Source organism: Vulpes lagopus, chromosome 8 (genome assembly GCF_018345385.1).
Source record: "Vulpes lagopus strain Blue_001 chromosome 8, ASM1834538v1, whole genome shotgun sequence".
Lineage (NCBI taxonomy): Eukaryota > Metazoa > Chordata > Mammalia > Carnivora > Canidae > Vulpes > Vulpes lagopus.
The window spans coordinates 7,444,374-7,461,432 of NC_054831.1; the positions used below are offsets into that span (position 1 = coordinate 7,444,374).

At 43.4% G+C, this 17,059-nt stretch overlaps 1 protein-coding gene across 6 annotated transcripts in view; it reads right to left on the bottom strand.

Moving 5' to 3' along the window:
- DIS3L2 (DIS3 like 3'-5' exoribonuclease 2) overlaps positions 1 to 17,059 on the bottom strand; it is a 349,588-nt gene that overhangs the window by 129,142 nt on the left and 203,387 nt on the right. For all 6 annotated transcript variants that reach the window (XM_041765744.1, XM_041765743.1, XM_041765745.1 and 3 more), the window contains one exon: positions 5,553 to 5,632. In XM_041765744.1, coding sequence (XP_041621678.1) covers positions 5,553 to 5,632 — 80 coding nt within the window. The remainder of the gene's footprint in view (positions 1 to 5,552; positions 5,633 to 17,059) is intronic.

Consider the following 17,059-nt stretch of genomic DNA (forward strand, 5'->3'; position numbering starts at 1 on the left):
GGGCGGGGGCAGGTGAAGCAGAAAGGGGAGGGAGGGCCTTACTGAGAAAACAGTCAAATCTTGAGGCAGCCACCGGGCTCTCCTGGGACATGGTGCTACAGGCAAAGGGAGAGAAGCACAAAGGCTGAAGAGCGTAGGATGAGGGGAGCTGGAGCGGAGGCTCTGCAGGCTCCCATGAAGAGGGATGCAGAGAAAGAAGAGTTAAAGAAGGCACCTGGGGGAAAGTAGTCCAAAATTCAGAACCAAGAGCAAGTAGGGCCCTCTGAGTCCAAGGAAGAGAGAGTGTCAAGAAGGAAGAGCAAAGAGCCAAACGCTGCACAGATGTTGGGTGAACTGAGGTCAGGGACAACCTGTTTCGTTGAACTTCCCGAAGCTATGTTGCAGAGTGAATAGGAACAAACTGGAAGCAAGGAAGTGGCAGCAGCAGGTTTGGAGCACTCTGTTAAGGTGTCCTGATGGACACAGGAAGGTAGGAGTTCCTGAGGTGGAGCAGGGCTGTGGAAAGATCTTGTAGGATGAAGAGACTGAAGTTTGTGCACAGACAAGAGGAAGCCAGGCCAAAGGGAAATGTCAAGAGTTGGAGAGAGTGATTGGTGGGGTGAGATCCGTCCAGAGAGGAGAATGGAGTCTAGGAGGGGGTTCTGGCCTGGTAGCTGGGATTTACCCAAATGTTTACCCACAAGCTCCAGGACTTCCATGCTCTCTTTTCCTTCCCAGAGGCAGATTTGGAGACATCCTCCCAGCAGTTTGCTCTCTAAAGCTACCACCACCCATCCTATCGATTAGGTTCTCTAGTCTAAGCCAGGAACACAGGGCCCAGTCTCTCCAGCTCTGACTTCCGCACTGCCTCCAAAAGCATTAGTCATGACAAGGACTCTCAGCAGGTGACAAATACAGCCACGCGGGAAGTTACAGAGTTTAGGAATGCTATGAAATTCTTAGAGGCTCTGCTCCTAGTCTCTCATTCCTATTCCCTTACTGGGACAGAGCTCCCTAGTCCCCATTCCTTCGGAAAGAGAAAGCCAAGCAACCAGGAAGGCAACACAAGCAAACCAGGCAGGAAGACTGGCGCCCCCTACAGAAAAGTAGGTAACCTGCATTCCTGAGGCCCATCAGACTGGATGACATCTGTTTATCTGAGCAGTTTTCTTACACCGGGACATCAGGATGGCTCCTGCTCTGAGTCAGATGGCTCTACTCTGGGGATGGGAAATATGAGCAGGTGGCCAAATAGAGGGGTGTGCTCCTGCTCCTTGGGTTCAGAGATGAAAAAAGCAAGGAGACAGGCAGGCAAGATGGATTGACTGTGGGTTCCAGCCCAGGCATTCCCTCCAGACCTCTGCTGCGTTGTGGCTAAGGTGTAAAGTCCCCAGAAAGCCTCCAGGAGGAATGGGTTTGTTTGTTTACTTATTCTTATTCACTCATTCACTCATTTTCCCCCAGTGGTTTCTAGCATATTCACAACATTGTGCAACTATCAGCTATCAAATCCCAGAACATTTTCGTCACCCCAAAAAGAACCCCCAAATCTATTAGCAGTCATTCTCCATTCTCCCTTCTCCCCAGGCCCCAAATTCATCATGTCTAAGGCCTGGGTAGGATAATTCTGCCACGTTCAAAGGCAGAGCACTCATTAGAGAATAAAACATTAGAGAAAGTAGCCTTGAGAGAGGCCGGGAATGCCAATTTCCTGTAGGATCTGGTAGCAGCCTGGATAGACTAAGCTGAGTAAAGGTCCCACCTAAAAATTTCCTCTCAAGACAGAAGCGAAGCAATAAGGCTTGTCTAGTAGAGGAGAATGGGTTCCTATTACTCTGGACTTGGATGGGGCCAATAAGGAGGCCCTAACAGCCACCGAGAAGTCTGGACACAGGCTGCCATGTACCTTGGACTTCATAAGGGCAGAAGTGACTCCATGACCCGGGTAACAGGCTCCAGCATATGGAAGAACATACAGGATGCTCAGCTGAGGGGCTGGGATGCAGAGGCGCTTAACAGCGATCATCCCATACCTCAGGTGTGGTCACATGAGAGACGACTTATTCTGGAGGCCCCAACAGGTACACATGGGACCAAGAGAAGGAAAACTGCAAGATGGCAGTATTTCAGATCATGACAGGGAAGGACTTCCTAAGGGTCATACAATCTTAAGGTCAAAGGGCTGCCTGTAAGGTAGAGAGTTAAAATGCAATCTGGATATTCAATAAGCAGATGCTGTGGAGGTAATCTGAAAACCAGAGAGTGATGTGACAACTGTGGTGCTCCCACACTTGAGTGGTGAGGTCAACTGTGAGGTGTGTTGCAAGTAATCTGTTACAATAATAAAACACAGGAGTGGATGATTTTACCATCTTTAGGTCCTGGGTTGTCTTTATAACACCACTCTTCTTCACTTGCATTATTCTGTATTTTCTCAAGCGAAAGTGGATTACTCCATGTTCAAGTTAGTGGGCTGGGTAATGCCCATGAGAATGTTCCACTTGAGTGTATTTTTAGGCTCCAGGAAGTGGGGTGATAATCAGCAGGTTAGATGGCTGTTAGAATCCCTTACAGACCTGAGATTCCTCGAGGGAGGGGGCACCTCGTCCTCAGCCTGCCCACATAATTCTGACTTCCTGGAAAACAGGTGTCACTGCCTTTCTGCAGAACTGATCTGCAGGCTATAAGGTCTAAGTCTCACACTTGCAGGAGACACTGGTCACAAGTCCTGAGGGTACATCTGAACTTTATGGAATGGGACAGTGAAGACCAGATAAGTTACATCTGTTTTATTTGCACAGAATGGTCATTCTGATGATTTCAATAGGACCAAATGAAAGTCTGACCTCTATATTTTCTTTAAATAAAAATGGTTATAGATGATGTAAATATGCCCAGAATACACTATTTGCTTCTTGAAACATTAAACATTTTTTCCTCTAAGCAAAAATTGACATGAACTGGTAACTAACGGAACCTGAACTCAGCCAACCTCACCCCAATCCAAACTGGAATTGACTTTCACTTTTCATCCCCCTGGATAAATAGCCTTGGCAGAAACCCTTGTCACAAAGGCCAACTGTAGAAGTGCCACCATAAAAACGCTTGACTGACCAACTCCGGCCTTTTCAGATTCTTCCCTGATTCCTTTTCCATGTCCTTTTTCTGCTACTCTGCCAAGTGACCAGATGTTAATTACTCCTCTGGAATGCAAGAATAACTAAGCAGATGGAAGGTATCTGATCACCTGGTGCAGTGCGCTACTGGGCAGCCTGTGACTTTTGGCACCTCATAATTTTTTTTTATTACAAAAATTTTTTCATTATAAAACTATTATTACATTATAAAAATTTGGAAACTAGAGAAAAGAGAAATATCACTGATGATCCCATCATCCTAATAAAATTGCTGTTTGCATTTTGATGCATTGTCTACTTTTCTCCAGGGCGCTCTGTGTATGTAGCTGTAGGGACTACCTACATTTAGCTGATTTGTCCTCTGAAAAGGATGTGTGGTGGCTTAGACAGATGTGTATTATCAGACAGTCAACTCCATGTAGACACAGTCTCTTCCAAACCAGCTCATCCTCTTGCTGTCCTGGCTTTTCACTTGTAAATTCTATCTCCTCATCATCCAAGTTGAAACTTCTGCTCCATCTTGTATAGCTCGAAGACTCTTCTCCCTCAATCTCAACATCCATTTCCACTGATTCTTCTGTCATGACTCCTTTGTCACATCTGCCCTCCTCACGCTCCTTAGTACTGCCATCCCCTCTAGTCCAGTTTGTTATCTATTTCTCTAAATGATTATAAAGCTTCTCTGCCTCTACTTCCTCCTCTTCTCCTTCATCTTGTACTGCTAGATTATTTTCCTTATTTTGACAGTTCTCCTTGAACAAGAGACTGGAAACAATTGGTTTTCAATGGTCTGACACAGAACATTCTTTGGTTGGAAATTTACAAACATATATGATTTGTCCCTAATCCACTCTTCCTGCCCTATCTTCTACCTTTTCCTTACAGGAACCCCCTGCTGATAATCTGCTACCCTAACCAGAAGATGTAGAGTGTAGTGTAAGGCAAGTGAGGCAGGACATGTGTCTGCTCCCTGGGGTCCCTACAAGAATACCATCCAGGCCAGCTAAGATGTGGTAACAGGTGTTAGAACTATAGCCTTCTGCCATCAACAACTATAAAAGTGGACAAAATAAATGAAATGACTGTTTTCAAGCATCAGACTCCAAACAGAGCAGGGCTGTGGACCTGGAGAAGGGAAGTTCATTGTCACCTGGCTTTCTGCCTGGTGGCACTTTTCACATTGGGCGGGGTGCTGGGGTGGCAGCTCACAGAAAGAGACAGGCTCAAGTCTCTGCACTTAGTGAATATTGCCCAGAAGATGAGAAACCAACCCAGTATTTGCTTTTTTAAGTAGGCAGCTCACATTCTGGATTTTAAAAATCTGTAATTGCTCCAAAAGTTCTACGGGAATTTTTCTCTGTTTATGTTTTATGTTTCTTTCAATTTTCTTTAGTTGAATATGCCGAGCAACCTTGCCTACAGTTTCAAAGAGGACTCCCACTAAAAGAAGATAAAAGCATTTTTAGGGAATGACATTTTCTGTCTCTCAGCCTCCTATCTACTATAGAGAAGAGAACACACACGGAATCTATGTGGAGTTTTGCATCAATGAAATATACAAACACCTCTGAGATGTTTTAAAAGACTGGGCCACTAGGCCATCAACACTTTGCCGCAGACTGAAACCTCAATGGGGGATAGCCATCACAGGCAAGCCGTCAAAGCCCAGGATAGTGCTGAAGCCGTATCCAAGAATGACTAAAGCCAAAGCAGTCACCTAGATGCCATCCTAGAGAGGGGAAAGAGGCAGCTAAAGTCTAGGAGCAGCACATGGGAGAAGCATTAGAACGGGGACTGGTAGGGTTTCCTCTTCTCATATCCCACATACTACACTCCCTTGACTGACCAACCGACCAACCAACCAACCGTAGTTTTCAAATCCCACTCCTTCCTACTTAGCTCCATCCCAAAAGAATGTTTAAAGAGCCCCTACTGGCTGCCTTTCAATAATCTGCTGGATAGATGGAGACCCGCTGGGAGTAGTGCAGGCTTCCCCAGTGCAACTCTGAAGGACATTTGGCAGGGAAGGTGCTCCTACTACTGGCTGCTGAGTTTGCCTTTGGAGAGCACCACAAATTTATCCCCATCTGTTGGTAAACACAGGTAAAGAACCCAATGCTTCACCTAAGCAGTGCTTAAGGGCTTTCTTCTTTAACACACTACACCTAAACTGCAACTTCCTGAGGAGCCAAGGCCTGGAAGTAGTCCTTTTGCCCTCACTGCTACCTCTGTTGAGGCCTGGAAGGGTCCCCGTGAGAGGATCTTTTTTATTCTCACCCTCATCAAAGTCACCATAGGAACGCAATCTTTAGGTCCCATACTGTGCAGGCTCAGGAACAAAGCAAACCCAACCCTGGGAGTACTTGGCCACCAGGCTGACCAGAAAGACAAGCAGACTGCCTGCTACCCAGAAAGGTATAGAAATTTCCATCCTACCATCAGCAAGTGGCTTGCAGGAGAGGGCATCATCGAGGTCGCGGGCAGTTGATGGATCAATGGTGAAGATACAGTCCTTCCTAGGAAAGATTGAAGACATGATTAGCAGTGCCACAAATACCAGAACCTTTATCTCACTGTACTAGAGTTTTAAAGAACAGCTACTTTGCAAATGTGCAAATGGTAGGCAAAGGGAAGAGGAACTTCTGTTACGGCTCTTCGAGAAGGGGATCGTTTGTCAACTGTGAGACGGGAGAGGGAAATGGCGGATGCTACCAAGACTCCACAGGATCTCTGAGAGTCCTCCTCTCCCACTCTGTGAGCTAGCACCACTTCTGCTTGAGGCTGAGTGGAGAAGTGCAAGCAGGTAGAATGAGGTGGCTTCCATGGACTCTGGCTTCCCAGAGTTTTCTGACATGAGGAGCAAGTGCTCTTGGTAAATAAATTACTCTCCAAAGGTCACTTCTTGCTTTTGCTGCCCTCTTCCTCAGTGGCTAATGGGAACCTGTCCTTCAAGGATCTGTGCGAGGATGACTTACTGCTCCTTCTCCTATCTCCCCAAAGTGGGGGTTTGTCAGAGAATAAATCACCTGACTTACTGTGACAAAGGGGACAGGACCCAAGAATAAGTTTTACGAAAACAAACAAAACTTTGGGCCATACAGTTAGCTGTAATACAACTATACTTGGAAATGTACCCAATCAGTTCGTGTCCACGGAATAGTTATATATTTCCCCCAAGCTCACAGAATCAGTATGCCTCCTCCCCATTTATCTTCACACAGTACCCCTGTGCATATCCCACTCTTCATCTGTGAAGTGCAGGGACATTCTCATTTTCCTTTCCAGCTTCCCAAATAACATGCCCTACCTAGCTCCCAGTCTGACCACATAAATACCTATGGTTTGGGCAGTCTGTCCACAGTTCTCCATACCTCCTCCCTTCCCTCCCTGGGCACTGGCATGGGGGCTGAGGTGCCGGACAGAAAGCACCTGTTCTTCCCACACACAGGCCTTCTCGCTGGTGCCCTCTGCTGCCTCTGGACAATTCCCAAGTTCTCCGTCCATGTCCTCATGTCCTCCAGGTACTAACAGTGCCACTGCTGCCAGGCCCCGCTCTCCTCTGGAGCATCTGGGTACCCACCACAACTAGACTGGCTTGGTTCCCACAGACTTCTTTCTTCAGGTCACTCCTCTGCTTAAAGTGTCCCCAAAGCCCGCAGAGGCTGCCAAGCAGGCCCTGGTGTTGGCTTGCAAAGTTCTCAGGGCCTTCCTTCCTCTGTCCCCTTCTTCTCAATAACCCTCAGCAGCATACTCTGACTCCTCACGCTGATCAGCTCATCCCTGCAGGAGCTCAATTCTAGGACAGTACTGATTCTGAGATGCCCCATCAATTCAACAACAGCTTTTTGGGGAAACAAAAAAACCTTATCATATTAAACAGATACGTTGATTTTAAAGTATTTCAGGATTTGAGAAATGTTAAAAAGAGACATCAATAGGCTCTTAAATGGTAAATGAATATATAGATAACCAAACTGTGGTACATCTACACAAGGGAATACCAATTAGCAACAAAAAGGAATGAATTACTCCTACATGTAACAACTTAGAATCTCAAAGTTACTTCGCTAAGTTAAAAACACCATTCTCACGAGCTTACATAATATATAATTCTATTTCTATGACATTCTCAAAAAGACAAAATTATATGACCGCAGATCAGTGGTTGCCAGGGGCTGAGGGTGCTTGTTCTGGGAGAACAGAGCTTTCCTGTATCCTGCCTGTCGTGCTGGTTATGCGTCATGAATTTATACATATTTTAAAATTCATGTAACTGTATAACAAAGGTCAACTTCATTGTTTATTAGTTTTGAAGTTAAATTTTTTAAAAAGATTTTATTTTTGAGAGAGAAAGTATGCAAGCAGGAAGAGGAGCAGAGGGTTGTAGAGGAGGATGGAGAGAGAAAGGGAGAGAATCCCAAGTAGACTCTGCACTAAGCATGGAGCCTGACATGGGGCCTGATGTCATGATCCCAAGATTGTGACCTGAGCCAAAACCAGGATTCAGACATTTAACCAACTGAGCCACCCAGGCACCACTAAAAATAAAAAATTTTAAATATGATTTTTGAATCAAGGAAAGTAAAAAAATATATGTGTTCATTGTTAATGGACTTGACGTATAGGTGCTGGAATTACTTATATTTTCCTTTATTCTTTTCCACATCTTCCAAAATTTTCACTATAACTATTATTTTCATAAATGGAAAAAATTAGCACTGTAGATAATCCCCCAAAGAATAATTTATACTTTATAGTGCTTATAAAGACATTTAGCAACCTTGTAGACTTGTACTGCAGAATACAGTCAATAGCTTTAAAATTATGAGTTGTGTAAAATTATAAACTCACTGGAATACTAAGAGAAGAGGGTGGGGAAAGGTGGGTGCCACTCAGGTGGAGGACACAAGAGCATTTAGAGAGCAGTCTTAGGAAGAGTTGTCTTCTCAGGACATCCAATCTTCTCACTAAATAGTTGAAGAAGAGATACTCGCGGGGGGGAGGGGGATACATAAATGTGGGGGGAACATAAATGTGGAGGTCTTGGGATATAAAGAATTGATTTCTGCTCTACCATATAAAAGATGTAATTTTAAACAAGATTTCTTTCTTTTCTTTTCTTTTCTTTTTTTTTTTTGACAGAGAGAGGGAGAACAAGCAGGGGGAGTGGCAGGCAGAAGGAGAGAGAGAAGCAGGCTCCCCCCCCCCCCGGAGCAGGGAGCCCCATGTGGGGCTCCATTCCAGGACCCTGGGATCATGACCTGAGCCAAAGGCAGATGCTCAACTGACTGAGCCACCCAGGCACCCAAGGAAGATGTAATTATGGCACAGAGCCAGATGAAGAGAAACACCTGATGTCCCCTGGAAAGTAAGCTCCCTGAAGGCTGTGTTGCAGCATTGTGAACACAGGCTGCAATTCAAGTGTTTGTTGAATGAATGCATGTATGCTGACAGGAAGAAACAGGGAAGTGAAATAAACCCTGACACCAAAGTAATGGGCTCTGAATTGGTGAGGATCTTGAACTTGATTCACAAGGCAAAGAAGGAATTGACTGCTTATTGTTTCTCTTTATATCCTCCATAAAAGCTGGCAAAATGCCTCATATATAATATACACTAAGTATTCAATAAATACTTGTTGAACTTGAAAGAAAAGTGTTAGACATGGAGGTGGGAATGTTCTGATCCTCCTTTCTTAATGACATTATAAGAAGCTGAAAGAATGTCCCTCTAGTCAAAAATTAAAAATTACACTGTTAGCTTGGTGGGGGCCACAGTTTTCTGGTTTACTTAGATTGTTGAAAAGGAAGTCATGCTTTCATAAAATTGAGTGTCTCTGGGTGCTTTGACTTTTATTTCAATGAATGAGTGAATAATGCCCAGAAAACATTACAGTGTCAAACTGATGCAGACACATGAGACAGAGTAAAACTTCAGGGTTTCAGTTTTAATTTGTAAATGTCTTAAGAAGACCCACTAACTGTTTCTGAGAAAAACCTTAGACTAGACTGTAAACACTCAAACCAACTCTCTCTCTTTTTTTTTTTATCTGTTCTTAAACCAGAAACATAAAAGTCTAAATTAAAACAACTCTGAGGAACAGTAGTCAGGAAGGCTTGCTGGAAAGACGTGCCATCCAAACATTATCCTTGATCATGGGACAGCAAACTACTGCCACAGACCAAAAAGGGCCTGCCACCTGTTTTGGAATGACCTGTGGGATAAGAATGGTTATTGCATTTTTAAATGGTTGGAAAAAAAAAAGAAAAATATTATTTCATGACATGGGAAAATTATATGAAATTCAAATTTCAGTATTCACACATGAAGCTTCACTGCAAAAAGCCATGCTTTTTGGATACAATGGCAGAGCTGAGTAGCTATGACAGAGACTGTCTACTTAATATTACCTATCTGGCCCTGAACAGAAAGTTTGCTGACTCCTGTTTTATTTTATTTATTTTTAAAATTTTATTTATTTACTCATGAGAGACACAGAGAGAGGCAGAGACTCAGGCAGAAGGAGAAGCAGGCTCCATGCAGGGATCCCGACGTGGGACTCGATCCTGGGTCTCCAGGATCACGCCCTGGGCAGAAGGCAGCACTAAACTGCTGAGCCACCTGGGCTGCCCTGACTCCTGTTTTAGATCAACGTTCCCCAGTGGGTCAAGTTTGTGTGTGTGTGTGTGTGTGTGTGTGTGTCTGTGTGTGTTCAAAGGTCTGATGATTAAATCAGTTTGGGAAGTGCTGGGCCAATTTTTTAATTGAAACTTCTTAAGAGCCTTCAACATACTGCTGTTGTGCAATTGTTGCCATACCTATTTGATCTGGTTGTTTTGTTTTTGTTTTTCCTTATTTTTTGTTTTTGTTTTGTGGCAGAGCATCTCTCAGATGCAACAGGTTCCTCAGGACACTATCCTTTGAGAAGTGATGAACTGGCCCCTGCACAGGCCTGCAGTGGAGTCCTTGTCCCAGATGGAAACTTGCCACCAAGTCGACCCCAAGGGCCACAGCAGGAAGTCAACAGAATGGCTATGTTGTCCAATGCAGGGAAGCCAATGAGGGCCCTGTCCACCCACTCACTCACTCAGGGCCCCTTTTATGAGTCCTCTGGGGGAAGTTTATACAGGGCAAGGACCCACTCTCATCCTCCTGAGCTCATGGTTTGTTTGTATCTTTTATGTTTCCCTCTTTGCTTTGGCTTCTAGGAACTCAGAAAACTATTGTGACTTGCCTCAAAAGGATCTTATTTGTTGTTTCAACTCTGAACTCACCTGTATCCTGGCCGTGACCAATTATCCCACTCATATATTCCTTTTGCCTTGTATTCTAATTTTTTAAAATTAACTGCATTATATGTACACCTGCTAGCTACCTTTAATCCTTTTTTTTTCTTCCAAAGCAGGGTGTAAGTATGTATGTGTATAGACTAAGGGGTTGCAACATTTCAGAATCACGTTGAAGGGGATGCTGAAAGAAGAGGAGATCTTCAGAGAACTAACTTCTAGACAGAGTAGAAGTTGGAGGGCTCCCAATAAGTATTTGTACTGTAGCAGCAGACTCCAAACCCACTCGCTCACTATGGAAAATTGGGAGAACCAAGAGAACAGTGAGTGACCCTGACAAACCCCAGTCCTCGGCACTGAGAACCAGTGATTTAATCTGTTGTCATCACCACAGTTAGGAATCAGCCACCATGTGGTGCATGAGGGCTCCTTCTGGTGGCAGGCCACAGTGGCCGGGAGCTGCTGGCCTCAGCACTTGGGAGCCTGGCCCTGCAGGGGGGTGCACTGTGCAGCTGTTACACTCTGTTAACGTGCTGGGGATTTTACTGGCTCCCTCTCTGGAAGGCTTTGGTCTCACAACCTGCAGGGAGCAGCCAGGCCTGCCAGCTTTTTAGAACCTGTGAGACCAAATATTTCAAGAGTTCCGCAACATCGGTGAGAAAGAAGCTAACCCTGAGCCACAGGAAACCAAGTGCCAGGTGGGGGAGGGAAAGAATTAGACTCCAGTTCATGAGGCTGCAGATTTCCAATTCAATGCAACGTTATGTAACCAAAATTTCTGAAGGGACGAGACTGAAGGGCTTAGTAGAACTTTTTAAAGTGACAGAAAGCTTCTAAGATTGTCCTCCTCAAAGCCACTGGTCCAGGAAAAGTAACTGAAGGCTTTCTCTAATCCTGTAAGACCTTGTCAAGAATCCCAGGAAACAACCAAAGCATAGACAGAATTTCTGTTCCTCTGTCACTCCATACTCTTCCTCTGACCTTGCGTCCGCTCCCTCCTCAAAGCACCAGCACCTCCGCCTCCTTGCAGCTGGAGGCAGCTGTGTAGTCTCTAGGGCAACACTGCCTCACCACTTTGTCACTACAATCACCTCACCTTGCTGGATTTTGGCCAGGCCCCTACCCCATCGCAGAAAGTCCTCTCCGTAAGGTCACAGATGTCTTGGGGGGGCTCAGTCCATTATGCTTCCAACTCATCTCAGCCTGGGTCTTGATCTCAGGGTCATGAGTTCAAGCCCTCTGTTGGGCTCCATGCTGGCGTGGAACCTACTTAAAAATTAAGAAACTGCTCTCCCTAGGGTCTCAGATGCTGCCAGATTAATCACCTTAAAGCATGTGTCCCGTCAAAAGCCTTTATCAACTCTTTACTGAGTAAAATAGAAATACAGCTTAGAATTCAAAGGCTTTCACAATACGGCCCCAACCTATATTTTTTAGCTAGTCTGCATAGTCCCAAGATGTGCCTTGTATGTCAAACTTTCCTCTGTACCCTCTGGTCTCCAAACACTGTTGCTGCTCCTGGCGTGAGGATATTCACCTGGCTAACTCCAATATCTAAGACCTACCTGGCTTTTCAAAGACTGGCTACAAAGCCATCTTTTCCCCAGGGAACCTTCTGTAGCTCCACCAAGTGGAAAGCGCTTCCTGTCCACCGTCCCACCCTTGCCTGCAGCCTACCCTTCTCTGATGCCTTGTCACCAGCATGCTGGTGGGGACTTAGGGGCATGTCTTCTCACTGTGGTAAGGTGGGGTGCTCCTCAAGGTCTGCCTCTGTGCCTCCTCCAGCACATTGAAGGCATACACAGAAGGAACAGCTGATGGGTAAGTGAATGAGCAAACGGCCAAAGGGCTCTCGTTAGCACTTTTCCATTCAACTTTGCTGCTGCGTCTTGGGAAATACATTTAGGATTAGAACTCATGACCTCCTGGCGTGCAACCCTGTGGTCACACCACAATGTTATTGTTTCCAAGGGTGTCTTTTTCTGTCTTCATCCCATCTTCTTTTCTCATAAAACAGTGTTTTACAAACTGCGGTTCAAGGACCATCTCCAGACTAACAAAATTTATAGAGGCCCTTCTCTCCTCCGTCCGTGACTCTGTTTGTCTCCTTGCTAGCAAGCAATTCTGCTGCAAAGGATCTGGGTCAGTGACAATGGTGAATGGGTGAGAAGGAACAGAAAAAATTTAAGAAATAACCTGACGAGGTTAAAGAATACAATTTTTACACAAACACTTTCTTAGGTGAGATGGTTATCAGAGTTTACACTGAAACCAGAAAATGTTATGGAAACTACAGCCAGAAGAGCAGCTAAGTAGCCCAAGCACTCATCCACAGGGTACTATGTAGGCGGCCCAGCCAGATGGGTGCTGGATGGTCCAGTCAAGTCAGATGCTGGATTCAGCTGAGCTCCCATTTCAATGTGACTCTCCTCAGGGACTGGCCAACCTCTCTTCTTACAGGCAAAGGGAGCTGGGAGTGGCATCCAAACTGAGGGCTGCCCCCTGTGGTGCCGCAGGGCTGGACCTTTTATTTTTTCTGATGGCAGCTGTGGAAATGTTAATACTCTTTCACTCAGCCCTACCGCCACAACAGATGCCACAAAGTCTGACACAAATCCCAGATTTTTCAGAACAGAAAAAGACTAAGGTCTATTTAAAGCAGAAAGAGACCTTGGTCCATCTGTCCTTCTCCCCCGCAAGGGATGAGGTGACACATCTGAAGCCACAGAGTGAGCTGAAGAAGCAGCACTGGCCCAGGCAGGCTCCTTTTTTACATGACCCTGGGTTTTTAATCTAGGGCCCACAGAAGGTCGACCTCAGGAGTAAGCAAAATTCTAGACCAAGTGAACCTAGTTACTCAGTTACTTTCTAAAGGACACAGATAGGATGAGACTGAATCAGAACCAACTGAAATGGTCTTCCCTGTTACATTCACTGAACCTCTCATCATTCCCTGCCACTTTTTGTACTCTGACAATCAATACTCTGGAGTGGAGGCTGTGAGACAAAGCTGGCCTGAACTATGGGAGCCAGGGATTATGGCATTGGCCAGGAAAGCCATAGTTTCAACTCAAAGAATGTGCTAAAATTAATTCTCTTCCCCTCAAAGTTCACTTTGAAAAGTGTTAAACTTTTAGGAAAGTTGAAAGAACATTGTAGGATGAACATCCATATATTTCTCATCAAGAGTCATCAAATGTCAACACTTTACTCATATTTGCTTTATCTTTCTTCTCTCTCCACCTTTCCCTCTTCATATAGCTAGATTTTTTAAAAAAATATGAACTATTTAAACTTATGTTGCAGAGATCATCTGCAAGAACATTAATCTTGCTCTCCCTTCATACTTTAGAACGCATTTTCTGAGAATAAGGGCATTCTTCTACAGAACCACAATACTGTTACCATAGACCAAAGATAACTAATTCCCTACAACCGACTTACAGGTCCTATTTAAATGTCTTCAACTGTCCCCCACAAGCTTCTCTAGCTCTTTGGTTTCCTCCTGATCTAGGATCTAATCGAGATTTACACACAGTATTTGGTAGTTATGTCTCTTTAGTCTGTTTAATGTAAAACAATCCTTTCTTCCTTTTCTTTCTTTTCTTTTTTTTTTTTTCTTTTCTTTCCTTTCTTCTTTTTTTTTAAACATAACATTGCTTTTTTGAAGAGTCCAGGCCTGGTATCTTGTAGAATGTCTTATGTTCTGGATTTATTAGCTTGGTTCCTCATGGAAGGTAGAAGAAAGAAAAGTACAGAAAGAAATCAATTGTGGCATAATTCATCTTCTCTGAACTTCCTAAATGGAAAGTTAGGTTTTAAGTCTCAACTAGATTTTGGAGTGAACATTCTAGGTTGAATACTTCACAGGTGATAGTGTGTACTTCATATTGCATTCCTTCAGAGGGCCAACAGTCAGGCTGTGGGATTAATTACTTCGTTAGGGTGCTAATAGCCAGATTTCTATCTTAAGGTTACTTTTTACTCTTTGTATTTAATGAATAATCCGTAGGATAAGACTTTTAGATAATATCCTGTTTTCAAAAAAAGTTTCAATTAACAATTTTAGCATCCAGTGGTGATTTTTGCCTGAATTGATGTAACTCTGCAAGTTATAAAATGGTGCTTTTCAGATCCTATGATAAATACATTTACTGGTAGGCTTTCTTCTGTCAAGAGCTTTTCCTGCTATGCCCCCAATGTTTGTCTTATTTTGAGTATCATTACAGATTCACTAATTTTTTTTAAGAGAGGGAGAGAGCAAGGAGTTGGGGAGGGTGAGTGGGGGAGAGCAGAGGGAAAGGGAGAGAGAATCTTAAGCAGGTTCCACACCCAGCATGGAGCCCAACACCTGGCTCCATCTCACAACTCTGAGATCACGATCTGAGCCAAAATTAAGAATTGGACGCTTAACCAACTGGGTCACCCAGGTGCCTCCCAATTCACTGATTTTTTTTAATTCAATGGATTATAATCTATTGCCATTACTATTCTTTCTGATACTCAAACTGTCCCAAATTAGGCTGGTGGGAGCTCTTGTGATCTCCTGTGTCTGTGAAGTGTGTCTTCCCTAACAAATCTTTGAGTACTTCTATGCTTTTTGACATAGGAAATGTTTCAGGCTCACCTTATACATTACCTTCCCTACACTAATGATCACCCACTTCCCGAAGGAGCCCTGATTCCTTTTGACAAGGAATGAATGATATTTAAAAACCAATACAGGGAACTAGATTGATTGCTGTGTTCATTATTAATGGGGTATCATGGCTTCTAGGCCCTTTTAGTGAGAATTAGAAAATACTGAGTTAAATCACAGGAATTGCTGATATTTGACAATTTGTGGCCTAAAAATTGGCAATTTCTAACATACTGTTTAAAAATCATGAGTTCATACTGACACTGATTGATCAACTGATAACTAATATTAAAGAGTTCATCTTATCTTCTTCTGTTCCATATTTATATCTTCATTCTCCCAAGTGAGAACGTTGGCACCCAATGGCTTCAGTATTCAAAATTGTTTCAGAATTATAATCCCAATACACAGAACAATATAATCCCAATACAAAGCAACAATGAACCAATTAAGATTCTTTGGAGTTTTATCCTTAGAATATGGTCACTAAGAGTATATAGTTAAGTGTGTTTGAAAGTATAGTGCAGAAATTATTTGAATTAATTCTTTTTTCTATTTGTGGTGGTGCTATGCATTTGATAAACATTGGGACCACTTGTTTATGTGTTAGGTCAAGTTTAGACATTTTGCTTTTATCTCCTTTTAGATTTGATTTCATTTTATTATTGAACATTTAAAATTTTAAATGGTTCAAAGTTCAAGTGTATTCACAAAAGTCTTACTTTCATCTCTACCCTCCTACCTTGTTTCTGCCTATGCCCTGGAGATAACTATTTCATCATATTCTGGTTTACCCTTTCTGTGTTTCAGCTTTTCCTTTTGATATTCTTTTTTACTTTTTATTAAAGATTTTTATTTATTTATTTGAGAGAGAGCATGAGAGGGATCATGAGAGAGAGAGCACAAGCAGGGGGAGTGGCAGGAGAGGGAGAAGTTGACTCCCAATCCAAGGATCCGAGCCTAAGGCAGTCGCTTCACCAACTGAGCCACCCAGGCACGCCTGGTATTTTTTTTTTCTTCTCTTTTTTTTTTTCCTTACACAACAGTCAAATACTATAAACTCTTTTGCAACTTGCTTTTTTCACTTATCAATATATCCTGGAAATTATTTAATATCAGTTCAGAGGCTAGAATCATAGAATCATCAAAACTGGAAGTTCCTTAGAAGTCACCCTAGTCCATATTTTATCCCCCAAATGACTTCAAATCAAAGTCAATCAGACAGATCAAATTACATTTTGAATATTGGGAATGGAGGGGTTATAAAGTTCATTGCCTCCTTAGGCCAGTCATTCCATTTAGAGAGCTCTATCAGAAAATACCTTCATATACTGAATTGACAATTGATTCTGAAAAACCTCATAATTTAGTTATGTGTAGCCCCCAAAGAATTAGCTGACTCCCTCTTCCACCATATAGATCTTCAAACGTGAATTTTCCCAAGAATAGGCCCATCCCTTTCTTGTTCCAAATGGTTTATGATTGTGTGTAGTTGTAGTTATTTTAAAGGTTTTATTTATTTATTTGACAGGGAAAAAGAGAGAGAGAGAGAGAGAACCTAAGCAGGCAGGGCAGCAGGCAGAGGGAGAGGGAAAAGCAGGTTCCTGGATGAGCAGAGACCCTGATATGCAGGACTTGATCCCAGGACCCCTGGATTATGACCTGAGCCGAAGGCAGACTGGCTTTATTGACTGAACCACCCAGGTGCTCCCTTAGTTGTTTTCATAATAATTTTCACTTATTTTGAAGTGGTAAGAACCTCAAAAGAACAAATCGAAGTGGTAAGAACCAATGGAACATCAATATAAAAAAGGTATTGGAGGTCAAGAGAAAGAAGGACAAAATTCTTTCGTCAATATTTACTGGGCTCTACTGTTCTAGATGTTTGGGACACATTTGAGAACAACAAAGATTCCTACCTACTTACATTCTAGTGGTGGAGGAGACAGAACATAAACAGTATTGTAATTAAGTGCTGTGGAGGAAAAAAAAGAAAAATTAGAAAAGAGTAGGGGGGG